This window comes from Pseudochaenichthys georgianus, chromosome 3 (genome assembly GCF_902827115.2).
Source record: "Pseudochaenichthys georgianus chromosome 3, fPseGeo1.2, whole genome shotgun sequence".
NCBI lineage: Eukaryota > Metazoa > Chordata > Actinopteri > Perciformes > Channichthyidae > Pseudochaenichthys > Pseudochaenichthys georgianus.
The window spans coordinates 36,507,887-36,521,564 of NC_047505.1; the positions used below are offsets into that span (position 1 = coordinate 36,507,887).

General features: G+C 36.8%; 1 protein-coding gene across 2 annotated transcripts; it reads right to left on the bottom strand.

Moving 5' to 3' along the window:
* Positions 1–914: 914 nt before the first annotated feature.
* Positions 915–12,932, bottom strand: vat1l (vesicle amine transport 1-like). 2 transcript variants are annotated; one of them, XM_034103049.1, is made up of 9 exons: positions 12,473–12,932; positions 11,798–11,927; positions 11,351–11,566; positions 10,850–10,992; positions 9,104–9,207; positions 8,178–8,233; positions 7,837–8,031; positions 3,737–3,820; positions 915–2,646 (listed from the first exon to the last, which is right to left on the bottom strand). In XM_034103049.1, exons 1-9 carry the CDS (start codon positions 12,685–12,687, stop codon positions 2,548–2,550), a joined length of 1,242 nt encoding a protein of 413 aa, XP_033958940.1. In that variant the 5' UTR covers positions 12,688–12,932; the 3' UTR covers positions 915–2,547. The 2 variants fall into 2 exon arrangements, with proteins under 2 accessions (XP_033958940.1, XP_033958949.1); XM_034103058.1 differs by lacking the exon at positions 915–2,646 and adding an exon at positions 3,123–3,197.
* Positions 12,933–13,678: the final 746 nt, after the last annotated feature.

Sequence of the window (13,678 nt, forward strand, 5' to 3'; positions counted from 1 at the left end):
ACTGGGAATGCACTGACTACTTCTCCATTACAGAGTGTTAAAGACATGCTAAGACACTTTTTTCTACAAAGAATATTCCACCTCATTATCACCTATATATATATTCGTGGTCTTCATCTACTGCAAGAAGTATCATTTACAACCTCCAGTATATGAAAACAAATAACCAGGTACATTTTGCAGCTAAATATGGACTATACATATTTGTTCAATCACACAGACTTGCAGTTATGTAATGATTCCATATAAAGCTTCTATTAAACCAGAGGAAGTCCAGCTGGGGTGCAGGCAAAGCTATTTTTAGGGTGAGATGTTGTATACAAATGGGAGGGGGAGCTAAATAAGGAAAACCCTTGGGCATACAGGCTCAGTATAGCAGTACAACTATCAAATGTAATCTTCAAATGTTGCACTCTCCAAATTATACATTTAAAATGAGGCCTCCTCCAAGTGACAAATGTATCAACAGTATTCTTAGTATAATAGAAAAGCAGTTATAAGACCCTAACTTAGAGAAGAGGCACAGTTCTTGCTTAGTTTGCACACAGTGTTCAGAATATTTGCCAACAGTACATGCATTGACTCTGGCTATACACCTGGAAACATAATTGAAAAGGTCAACAGTGCAGTACTGTTGGAACAAATAATGCATTAGATGGCAGCTTTTCTCTTTTGGGGCACATATTTTAAAAAAGGCCTGACTTTGTTGCCAAACTGAGGGACTGTGCAGAATACATGCAGTATAATGAGATACCCTGGTGATACCATGCTTATGTAGACCGAAAAACATTTTAACATCCCAATGTTATCACGGAGTTCGATTATTATTTTAATCCAGGTAAACGCAAATGTTCCACATAACATACCATTGGTGTAATACCTCAATAAAATAAAAATAAATTAACTGAGAGAAATCAGAATACTTGCAGATACATTTATTCAAGTAAACAGAGTTGTACTCAAAGAAGGTTCACACCAGAAAATGTGACAAAAATATACGACCACAGGTAAACCAGAGTTTATAAGGAGATTGTGAACACATTATGATGTTTAACACTTTTATAGACATGTTTTTTTTTTACAAGGCAATATGAAAACACACACAGGCACACACACACACAAATAAAAAGGCCTGACAATAATATTGAGATGTATTTCCATAGTGTCTAAAAGCAATTATCCATACTTATCTATACTCAAGTCTACATATACATTCTAAAAATACTTATTCCATCACTTCTGTGCCTATTAACACTGTCTATCCACCATTTATCATTCATCTTTGAAGCATGCAGCCTGTTAGTTTGCACATTGAAATTTTTTTAAAGGCATAAGATTGATTTAATTGTTTTAATTGTTGAGAAAAAAACTTTTTTGATATATAATCCAGTTTTGTTTTTATAATTCAAGTGAAGAAATACATAGTTCAAATGACAATTATGTTTTAAATAAAAATAAAACCAGATCAGTTATTAGAATATGTGTGGACATTTCATAAAAGAGTAAAGCAGAGGGCATCGTTATTATGTAAAATAATACAGTGTTTTTCAGACCTGAATCACCCTACTTTTAAACACCTGATCATTGCAAAAATAGTTTTTTGGCACTTTTTCTTTGTGAGGCACCAGCAAGTAAACAATTTCGGTCAGACAAGTAAAAGCAGAGACTCCACAAATGTTTGACTTACACGCTGCCTGAGAAGACTCTGAATTTACCGATTTATATCATGTTCTCTTGAATTTAGATATGTTATTATATAATGTTTGTAACCTTCAAAGTGTATGCAACACTGTATGGCGTTGTATAGATTTGACATATGAATAAATGTGCAGTGGAAGATTTTTAAATGTTTTTATAATGTGAACTTTACTTCTTCTTTACACTTGTTGGTGGGCTAAAGGCATTGGTGATCCTGTGATATATTACAAGGTCGGCAGGAACCTAAGAGTCAAATATCAAGCAAATATCTACACACATACCTTTCTAACGCTGGTGGCTAACACATCACTATTGTAACAGAAACATTTAAATATTCCACATGCCAATCGTTTTCCTTATACAGCTGTCATCACTGAAAAAAGTGAATATTACATTACACTTTCTTATTCTTTTTTTTTAGACAGGGTAGGGTTGTTATGCTACATGACATTGATAGTAAGTGTGTTTTTAAGGGTACTAATCCTGACCCTGTTTCCAGGCTTAAATGCTTTTTCAGTCAATAAACTGTTTGTGGATACAATTAATAGAGAAATGGACACAAACCTAATCAAATTATTGGCTAGCATAACGTCATAATACCGTAAAGAATATAAAAATACTAGATGAGCAATGGCACTTCCTGCCTGTCTGTGTTAGAGAAATGTTGTTAGGTCTCTGTTTTCACGATAATTTTGCTCGAACATTTAACTGACAAATAATAAGTAACAAACAAATATTGTACATAAATCCAGTCATGCATGCATGCATACAGTACATGCATACAGCACATACTGCTCAACACTTGTGTGGTGAATGCCTCTTCAGTCGCTGGGCGTGTAGCCGGGAGGTTTAATGGATGAAGGGCATTCGCTCCTTGCTGTCGTTGTCTCCCTCTGGCTCCTCTTCCTCCTCTCCAGCCTCACTGGTCTCTGTGCTGTCACTGGCCATCTAGTGGTAAGATATTATTCAGCTGTCATTACTAAGCTACCATTCAGAGAAACAGAGGTGAAAACAAATGAAAGATGACATCAAACAGTACAGTCAATAAGTAAATACTTATAGTAACGGGCAACTGTTTACAGGGTCTATGCTCTTCATATGATCAGGTCGATACATATTAGAGTTTCTAGGTTTAATATTGAGACCACCATAGAAACAGATAGAGGAAATCCCACACACTGCCTCGTTCTGACACTGACCAGTCCTACAAAATATGCTGTAGGCTTTAGAAATGTCAGATGTGACTATTGAAAAACAACCAACATATTGGTATGTTTACATTGGCTGAAAATGCGTTTTGAATAAATCTGTATTTAAAATTAGCACTACATTGGCCAAATGAATAAGATCAGGTAGAAATGCAAGGAATCTTTCTTCCAATAACTTGTTGGAAGTCATCCAAACTAGTTTTATAATATGCATACTTTTACCAATTTACCAATCTGCCAATTTATTTCCATCTTCTTCCTCTCTGCTCTTCCTCCTGTCAGTCATGTACCCTTGAATATAAATGTGATATAATAATTACATGATCAAATTAGTTTTTTATTTTATATTTCTAACTGTCTCATAAGTCTTTGCTTGTATCTTGTAATGATACTAAAAATAGAAGCTAAAAGCTGTTACTTTACATAATACTTTAATAATGTTAAATGTTCAATTTATAGTATTTATACTATTGCATACACACATTGCATTTGATCAGCCACTTTTTGGGTGTGTGTCATTCTGTACTCGTCCTGTAGGGGATGTTAGAGCAACTGGTTTCAGCTGGCAGACTTCTCTTTGGTGGACAATTTCCATTAATGTACACAATACACTAATTACTTTACTATCCACAGCCCATACTTTATTTACTTGATTCATTAATTTGAATAAATAATATATTTTGTTTAAATGCCATCATGTTGATTAATTTTCTATTTATGTAGGAATGTATTTCTAAGATAAGATCAATCCACATTTATGAATGGAGCCCCTTCTATTGATGTTTGTTTTCCGATAACTTTAGAAAAGAAAAAACACATTCAAATGTTACCAGAGGGGTGGGAGACTTCTCGACATCCAGAATGAGTTTTCCTACGTTGCCTCTGTCATGAATTCTCTGCATGGCCTCTTTTACCTGAGAATAAAACACAACATTTAACTTACATTGTGTTGAACAAACAAATATATTAAAATAACCTAAAATGTAACATTACACATTAGGGCAGACACTTTGTTTTCTTTCAGAAATAAATCATAAAAATATGGACATTACAGATTGACTCATCAAGTATTTCATACTAACAAAAGAGAGAGAAGCACTTAAAACCTAGGAAAGTGCAATTAGACTTCCTGGTCTGTAGCCTATAGAAACATCCGTCAACAATATGTTTTATGAGCTGACATTTTGCTTTGTTATCTGACCAGTTAACGTCAGCTTTACAACATTTGAGCTACTGTCCATAATTGTCAATCACCTGCAGTTTTATTACTACATGCTGAGTGGTGGAAGAATAGCAGAAGAGGGACAAGTGCTTTATGCTTTTCTCCATCTCATCAATACATCGCAGATTTAATGCTTCAAAATGTGGTAGAGTATTAAAGCATATCACAACAAATGTTTATCAAAATGGTTATTCTGGAATTATAAAGAACCAACAATGACTTAAACTTCAACTGGAACAGGTTTTGTCCTTAGGTTTTCCAATTTTTCACAACATTACAATCCATCTGTGGCCATTGCCCAAAAAACACTACTAACATTTATGAAAAGCTAGCAGACTTGACCTTTTTTTATCCACATCTGACAAAAACACCTCGCAGGTCAGAACTTGTTAAATTAAACATCATCGCAAGCTTGTCCGACTCAATTAGGTAGAAAAATAATTCACACACCAAACCATTACTCAGTATGTCATATCTTATTTTCTCATTACAATCCACACAAAGAAACAACTGAATGTGCCTTTTTCTCTGGAAGCCATTGTTTCACAAGCATTCATTTACTCATTTACTAAAAAAGAAAGCAGAAATCAAGCCAAGAGCAGAAATAGGTCACAAACATGTCCCACATTGGCTGTCAGTTAGCAAGAGAGGGTGAGAACCACTTCATTGTAGGTTTTAATATGGCATTCCTGCATGGTACAAAAAAGAGAGATACTGTATGAAGGCTCACTTTTATCTTTTTTATATTTTACGGTTTTGACCTTGGGAAACCCAGGTGAAAAAAACGGATTCAGTCTTTCTCAACTCAGTTTTTCTGTTTTGGTCTCGAACATTCTCTAACTTTTTGTTTGAGGATAAACAAGTTGCCGTGTAAACTAACACCCTCCGAATTCTAGGTCTAGGCAAATGAATACATGAGGCAGGAGGTGACCCTGATACTGCAGCCCACGCCATCCTCCCCTTAATGACATTCTTCATGGGCCATGGTTCCAGTGAATGGCTGACAAATCTGCCAAGGTTTAATGACAATCAGTACTGAGGGAGTTTCCCATGAGAAATAAAAAATTGTAATTTCATCAACATGTTCTTCCTCTGAAGTTCAAAAAGACTTATTATTAACCTATTTTAATTGATAACCTGCACCTCATTACTTTCATCTGAACACATGGAGAATTTCAGGTGTGGAACAAATTCCAAACGTTTTATTTGTAAAGGATTTTTTATGTATAAATGATATCCTGTCTAAACATCAGTCAGGATTCAGAAAGAAACACAGCACCATCACTGCCACAATGAAAGTGGTAAATGACATTACTACTATTTTAGATAATAAGCAGAGTTGTGCAGCTCTGTTTATTGACCTTTCCAAAGCATTTGACACTGTTGATCATCGCATTTTAAAGCAGAGGCTACTCAGTATTGGCCTATCCAGCCTTGCAGTGGGGTGGTTTGTGAACTACCTCTCTGAAAGGTCCCAATGTGTTCATTTTGATGGACTGTCTTCTGAATGGTTAAACATTTCTAATGGTGTACCACAAGGTTCTGTTTTAGGACCACTTTTATTCTCCATATATATTAATAGTGTAGGTGATAATGTGGATGAAGCTACTTTACATTTTTATGCGGATGATACCGTGATGTATTGTGCAGGTCCCTCCATTAAGGAGGCTGGTGTTAAATTACAGGCTATTTTTAACACTATTCAGACTCAGCTCTCTGAATTAAAGCTTCTTTTAAATGTGGATAAAACCAAGGTAATGCTCTTTTCAAAAGCTAAAAAGACACCAGAGCCTGTTTTAGATATTGTAACTACGCAAGGAACAAAACTTGAAGTTGTTGCCTGTTACAAATACCTTGGTATCTGGCTTGATGATTGTCTCACTTTTAAACTTCATGTCAATAACCTGCTTAAAAAACTGAGGGTTAGGCTAGGTTTCTTTTTCAGAAACAAGTCCTGTTTCTCGCTTGAGGCCAGGAAAAGGCTAGTTACTGTGACCTTTTTACCTGTGCTGAACTATGGGGATTTGTTGTACATGAATGCACCTGCCAATTACCTGAGCAAATTGGATGCTGTGTATCACAGTGCTCTGAGATTTGTCACAAATTGTAAAGCGCTTACACATCACTGTACACTGTATACCAAGGCAGGTTTACCATCACTCTCTGTACGGAGGCTCAGTCATTGGTACACGTTTATCTATAAAGCTTTGTTGGGTAAACTCCCGTATTATATCTGCTCTCTGATAACACAGAGAGTTGCAAGCAGCTATTGTCTGAGGTCACATTATGTAGTCTTGTTAGATGTGCCAAGAGCAAGGACTGTCTTCGGTAAGACAGCTTTTATGTGCGCAGCTCCACTTGCTTGGAACAATCTTCAGCAAGAATTGAAACTGAGCAATCTCATTCCTCTGCATGTTTTTAAAGCTAGGCAAAATGAAATGCTTGCTGATACAATGGGCACTTGTAAATGTCTATAATTATGTATCCTGTAAATATAATGTATATTGTCCTTTATTGTTTTATGTTTCATGTGGAATCTATATGCTGCAGGTCTCCCTTGAAAAAGAGATCTATGATCTCAATGGGACCAATCTGGATAAATAAAGGTTTGAAATGAAATGAAATTTGTAAATATCGGGGATGTGTAATATGGGAACCATAAGGCAAATGATTTTAATATGAAACTTAATGCTGGGGGGAATGGAGACAAGTAGCTGAAGACAAGTGTTGCATCCTGCCAAGGCATTTCTTGAGTTTTCCTGCTATGACAGTCAAAAGGTCTGCCTGTAATATTTCTATATACACTGTTGACATATTTCTCTTGTTATGCCTATTTAATTTTGTGATTTGTTTGGAATAGATTTATCAATAACATTTTTAGAAGATATAGACTTTATCTATCAAGAACAAATCACATTCATGATTTCATGAGAAGAGGTAAAACATATATTATTCCAACTTTATGGGCAACAGTTAATGTACAGTGACTTCTGACAATGTTTTAGTGTTGTGTGCAACAGTACCTGCCAAATGTTAAGGCCCTGCCCCCACAGAAGTGTGTTCTCTTATTCCAGCTGATTGAATGTTTGTTTAGCTTATAAAAGATATGTTGAGGAGGGATAACAGAATTACATTATTTCCATTTTGTAAAAGTGCTGCCCCGCCCCCCTCATGTCAAGCTAATAAATCCAGCACTATATTTTTTACAGCCACACTAGGGCTAACACTTTTTATTTAAAACGTTCATTTTCATTTCATCGTCTAACCACACAGCTCCACCTTTTGTGTCCTGAGCGAAGCTAAACACCTAAACACTGCATTACCAGTTGTTCAACACTATTGAAATTGGGATGTGTATAAGTGCAATGTACAATGGTAAAATCACAGGGAGATTTTAGATTTTAAGAATTTGTAGAAATTAAAAGTGAATTGATTGACGTATGTCCTGGTGTGCTTTGTGTGGGTGTGAAATAATTGTTGAACAGCAGGAATATACAACTTACCCACCATCTGTGGAACAATGTCCCACAGAAAAACAGCAGTGACAAACAACAGATTATAAACTGTCAAATACTTGTATAAAATGTTCTCTTTAATTTTAAAGCTGGTATTTTTTCTCATGTAACCACTCTGATCGAATCATTTTTAATTTGTTCATTATTAACATTGTTTCCTGTCTCACGCCCTCCAATCACTACAGTGTCTTACCTCCTCCAGCGCCCATAGGGAGTCCACTACCGGCTTGATCTTCTTTTGGTCAAAGAGACACAAGAGTTTGTCCATCACTGATTTCACGAGATTACATTTCCCATGTTTGAAGAGGAGGTTGAGGAGCGAGAATCCTGCTATGACTTTATTCTCTTCATATAGTTTAATAGGGTTCACCTTCTCCACCTGCCACCACTGGAGAAAAAAGCAACAGCACAAAGAGACATGGTTATTCCGAGGGACTCATTTGTGTGTGTTTGATTCGCCATGAAAAGATTAAATGTGCATTGTGTAGTACTGTTTCCTTCAAATGTTGATGACAGAATGCATCTCTGACTCACAGATTTTGCAAAGCTGAAGAAACTCTTTGTTTCCCCAGTTACCATGTTTGATGCGCCTGAAAAAACAGAAATAAAAGGATTGTTGAATGCTGTGCAAAAGTCTAGGCAGAAGTGACTGGTCAGTAACAGGCAGCCACGAAGCATAAAGGGGGAGGTAGGGGAGGAACAGTTGGCACCTTTAGACCATTAGACCTGTGCAAGCATGCCTTCGCTCATATTCAGTACCACTTAAACTAAAGAATTAATCTCCCTCTAATACTTTTACTTGATTCATGAAGCTTAACACAAACTAAAGTAATTAACAGAGACCTGGTAAGTATGGAAGCTGTGAAAGGCACTACATTTCATTTGCAGGATACAGATGAGAATATTATTTTCACGTGAGCTTCATTATCTCTCTCCTAATCCAGTTGCCAACACATTTCATTTATGCAATACTTGAATTGTTCAACATTATGAAAATGATCCTAATTGTTTCTTTCTAAGAATCAGATAAGAAGAGTAATATCACCCTCTTGTCTGTTTTAAAAAAATAAAAGCTACAGCCAGGAGATGGTTAGATTAGCCTAGTGTAAAGACTGGAAACAGAGGAGAACTACTGGCCTGGCTCTGTATACCTTTAACAAACAACCTTTTACACCAGGGTTGTGTGCCTGGCTACTATCTGGCCTCGATCAGAGACTTCCTAATGTCTTGTTGTCACCAGGGTAGCTGTGTCAAATTTCTTTTTTAATAAACAGATGTGAGAGTATCAATCTTCCTGATATATTGCTTGACAAGAAATTGTATGTGTTTCCAAAAATGTCAAACTATTTTAGCAATTGTACTACATTTTAGACTGCACACAAACACATTGCAAATTTAGATATTAACACTTTGAAAGTACTGAATGGAAATCATAGTATTGTTATAAGTATGGCCCCCACCATATAGTATGTAGGTTCCCAAAGGCCTCAGCAGAGTCAGGCCTTTCGCTGTGTTCTCCCCACAGAGGCAGTCCAACACGATGTCCACCCCCTCTGGAGAAATCCTAAAAGATTAACAACAAAGTAAAGAGGAAGTCAACTGGGAAAAACATGATCTAAATTAAATAAAACGTTGTTTTTACATTTAGTTGTATACATCACATGTAAAAAAGTATGCAAAAAACAGTTTTCCAGATCCAGAGAAATCAATATTGATGCTTACAGTTTAATTAATTAATAAACCAAACAAAAACATTTCCTGGTTAAAGATTTTCATATGAAAACATGTCAAGCTTTTCTTAACATCATATAATAAAAAACGGAATTATCGTCAGGCTTTGGATTGATGACTATACAAAACAAGACATCACCATAGGAAATATTGATTGGTATATTATACATGATTCTCTGTCATTCTATGTTTAAAAACCCCCCGAATATTCATCAGTAATGAAAATGAATTGCAGTCTTAAAATGTTTGCAGGTTAATTTACGGTTGATCAACCAACCATTTTGTCGTTTAGTTGAGATAAGTTAAAATCAGAGGTCATCTTTATACAGTTACACTGATGGGAATGTTTGCGCTAATTGTTCATTTATTCAGCCTGTGAGTCATACCCAGGAGCAGCTTTAGGGTTAATTCAATAATGGAGTCGTAACTCATGAGTATTGATTCTCTGGAGTTTTACTCTGAGAATGGTGGCAATTGTTGACTCTGCCTCCACTGTATTTATTTATAAGGAACTTAATGCTATGCAATGCCCACATCACTCCTCATCAGTAACTTGCAATCATCATGTTACAAAAAGGTTTACTGATTGCACACAAAAGCAATCAGACAAACAAGCTTGCCATAATGAAACTCATTAAAGGCACAGATAATAAAGAATCAAATACATGTTAACTCCTTTCTGCCTTGTGGCCTTGGACACCTGCTTGGCTAAACTGCTTGGAGGTCTTGTGATCGCCATGGTTTTTGCCTTTTGTAAAAAGACTAATTTAATCATACTTTGCTCTTGATCCTGAAAAGAATGTGTGGGCCAGGGAGATGAAAGGCATATTAATCCACTACCACTGTTAATGCAGAACACATGAAATAATTAGTGCTCTTGAAAATGTATTTTAATCCCTAAGCAAAATTATGTATGGTGCATGTATCCTGATTATAGAAAAGAGAATAGCCACACATTTCCTACAAATTACCAGGATGCAGCATGGGTTTGGAGTTTTCTGAATAACCAAAGCTTCAAAAGAAGATTGAAAAAAATAGCAGTAAACCAGCATATTACTAAAATCAAATGTCAGGCAGTTTGCTACAAGGTGATTTATTTCTAGTGCTGGCTGACAGCGTGCTGTGTTGTGAATGGAATGTGTAGGGCATCAACGCTTGTTCCTAATTGGCTCTGTTGTTCCACATTGCCAGCGCAGACCTACGCCCAACACAATGCTGTTGCTCTGTCAGATGAGCCATGAGTTGCCATGGGGACCACGGCCACATAAGACCAAATAAGGCAACAGGTAACATCTGCCTCCTCACGCAGCCCTCTGCTCAGTGAGGTCCACGTAACCATGCTACAGCTAACATGGCTGAACAAATTCATTTCTAACATAAACAAGTTGCAAAGCATACATGCTGAGGAACTAAAACAGACCTCTTCAGCCTCAAATCATAATCATACTTTGGACCATGCAACTTTGAATGCTTACTTTTGTACTTCTTGCATATAATCAACATTTCTGTCAAAGAGGTGAGTCACCGAGTCTCTGATGGCTGCGTGTTTGGAACATGAGGCGATCCCAAACACAGTGACATTAGGCACTGTGGAGCACAGCTGAGCCACAGCTTGACCCTGAAAATAACAAACAGTGGAAACAGTTTATCAATGCCTGAGAACACCAGCGTTTAACTCTCAATGCCAGGGTCACAAAAAGGAAACAGTAGGTGCACCATTAGCAATCATCATAGAAAATCAGATAAAGTGGTGTCGAATACAAACAATAAATGACTACTGCTTTAAAAGTTAGATATAACAAGATGTTGTTTAAATGATCAAACATATTTCAGTCATTACTGTCATCACAGCAGCAGTTATCAAGAACAACAGTAGGCTACACAAACTACTTTTATAAAGCTGTCAGTTAGAATGAGAGTCGGCTAACCTCTTTGTATGGCTGCTGGGCAATAGTAATAAAAGAAAATGCACTTACTACACCACCTCCTGCTGAGTGGACCAACACTGACATCCCCTCTCGAAGATTAGCAACCTCAAAGAGCATCATATAGGCCGCCACAAAGTTCAGGGAGAATGCAGCAGCCTCAGCAAAACTCATTTCCTCTGGCATCTTGTAGACAAAATCCGCTGGCGTGCAGACTACTTCTGCCCAGGCATTGTAATTGACAAATGCCATAACTCTGTCGCCTATCTGAAAGAAACATGTTAGAGTAGCTGGATAACAAGCTGACACTAATGTGAAACAAGCATGAGGCCATATAGGCAGGCCATTGTTAGTAGATTGTGGATTTGTTTAATTAGTATCACATTATCATCTCATTACAACACGAGTTCATAGTTTTGTTGAGGCAGATTTGGTTGCTCAGAATAGTTATTTCACACATCAGAGCGTTACATAGTTAGAATCCTTAATGTCACTAACCTCAAATCCGGCTGTGTTTTCCCCTACTGACTCTACTATCCCAGAGCATTCAAACCCAGGGACAATAGGGAGTTTTGGAGGATTATCAATAGACCCCTGACGTACCATCAGATCCAGGAAATTCAGGCCACTGCAACAAATAATAAAAAATACCTTACAGTTTGATGAGATTAAATCCCTCTAATGCTAAAGGAAAACCATGCCCACTGACAGGTAATACATACCGTAAATACTACAAATACTTAGTCTGATATATGAGATTTTAAGGGATGCACAGTACTTTAAGTCATGATTAATATCAACAATAAATCTGGCTATTTCCCTATGATAACAGCAGTCTCTATTAAACAACAATTTCCTAACTTTGTATTGTCCAACACTTAGCATTAGTACAGCTGTAATATTCTGCAGTAATGAGCTAATTCATACTTTGTGAAGGCAGCTATTATGCTATCAAACCCTAAACAATGATTTAAAATCTGACTGACAAGCTTGCTTGATGTTTGCTTGCTATGGTGCTCCAGGCAGCCACCCACTAGAAAAGACCTGTGGCTTCATGACTGCGAAATGTTCCAATAACATTCAGTCTTCACGCTTATCAGGAATTCTGTGAAGCGTGGTTATTAAAATCCCTAATACACTACAATATACAATACATCAGTGGTTCAGATTTACCATGCTTTGACGCGTATCTTCACTTCACCATCCTGAGGCTCGGGCATTGCCTTCTTGGTTACCCTGAGTTTGTTAAGACCTCCGAAACCTGCCAGCACCACAGCTCGCATTTCTTTAGCATCGCCGGATGATTCCACATGTTCTGGTTCTTTCCCCGGATTTGTGTCTATCATGAACTGGGTCTCCTCCGTCATATCTGCTCCTTCTTTAGCCATGTTGGAGACCCGCTGCTCTGCCTCTCCGCCTCGGGCTTCAGAGCGATGTGGTGCAGACAGCCGCTGTGAGGAGGGTTATCCACGGCGGTGCCTCAAATATCACTGTCTACACTTTAATTCAATTATGCGGACATTTGGATTTGGAATAGTAATGTTTTCCTTTCGCTCAAGTCAGAAAGATAATGATTAAATCAATTTAAATTTGCCATTTGAAGAATCTGGAATACACAACATCCTTGTGTAGTGTTTGCTTGCAGTAGACTTAAGAATGAGTAGCACCATCTGCTGGTAATGGGTATACAAAACTTCATCTGGTAAGAAATTACTTACTAAATGCAACTCATTAATACATGATATAATCAAAATCCTGTGCACATTTAGGATAAACATTTTATTCTTATCATGGTTTTTCAAAGACTCTCTCAATACTGTAAGGTAGATAGTTATTAATGTATTACAACAAAATTTGATAAAATATAAAATATGAGATACTGCATCGTGAGCAGCTGTGCAATTACACTTTGTTTGAGGTCACCAACATTACATGTTTTACTTCTTTGTTTACTGCTTAAAGAGATGTGTCTGATTATCGTATGCAGCGTCGATAACTTTTGCAAATATAATAAAAGGAATAAGTGTTTGGAGGAAAGCTGCTGCTTGTGGATACAATGTCTATGGACAATTCAATGATCAGTTTTTTTCAATTTAACATCGGAAAATACGGCTAAAAAAAGGGTCTGTAGTAACTCTTTAATGCGTGGAACGGTTATATTTATACTTGTTTCCATACTTATCATCACACCATCAATATTATCAACCCTGAGAAGACAAAGAAACCTACATTACTTCACATCTTACAAGTATTTGATCAAGTTGTTTTGTGCGTTCTGTAGCATTCATCAGTTTTATATATTATCTTGAGAGTAGAAGATAGCAATCTTAAAAAATGATGATTTAGTGTAATCTGATATATTACAAATGTCACATTCTT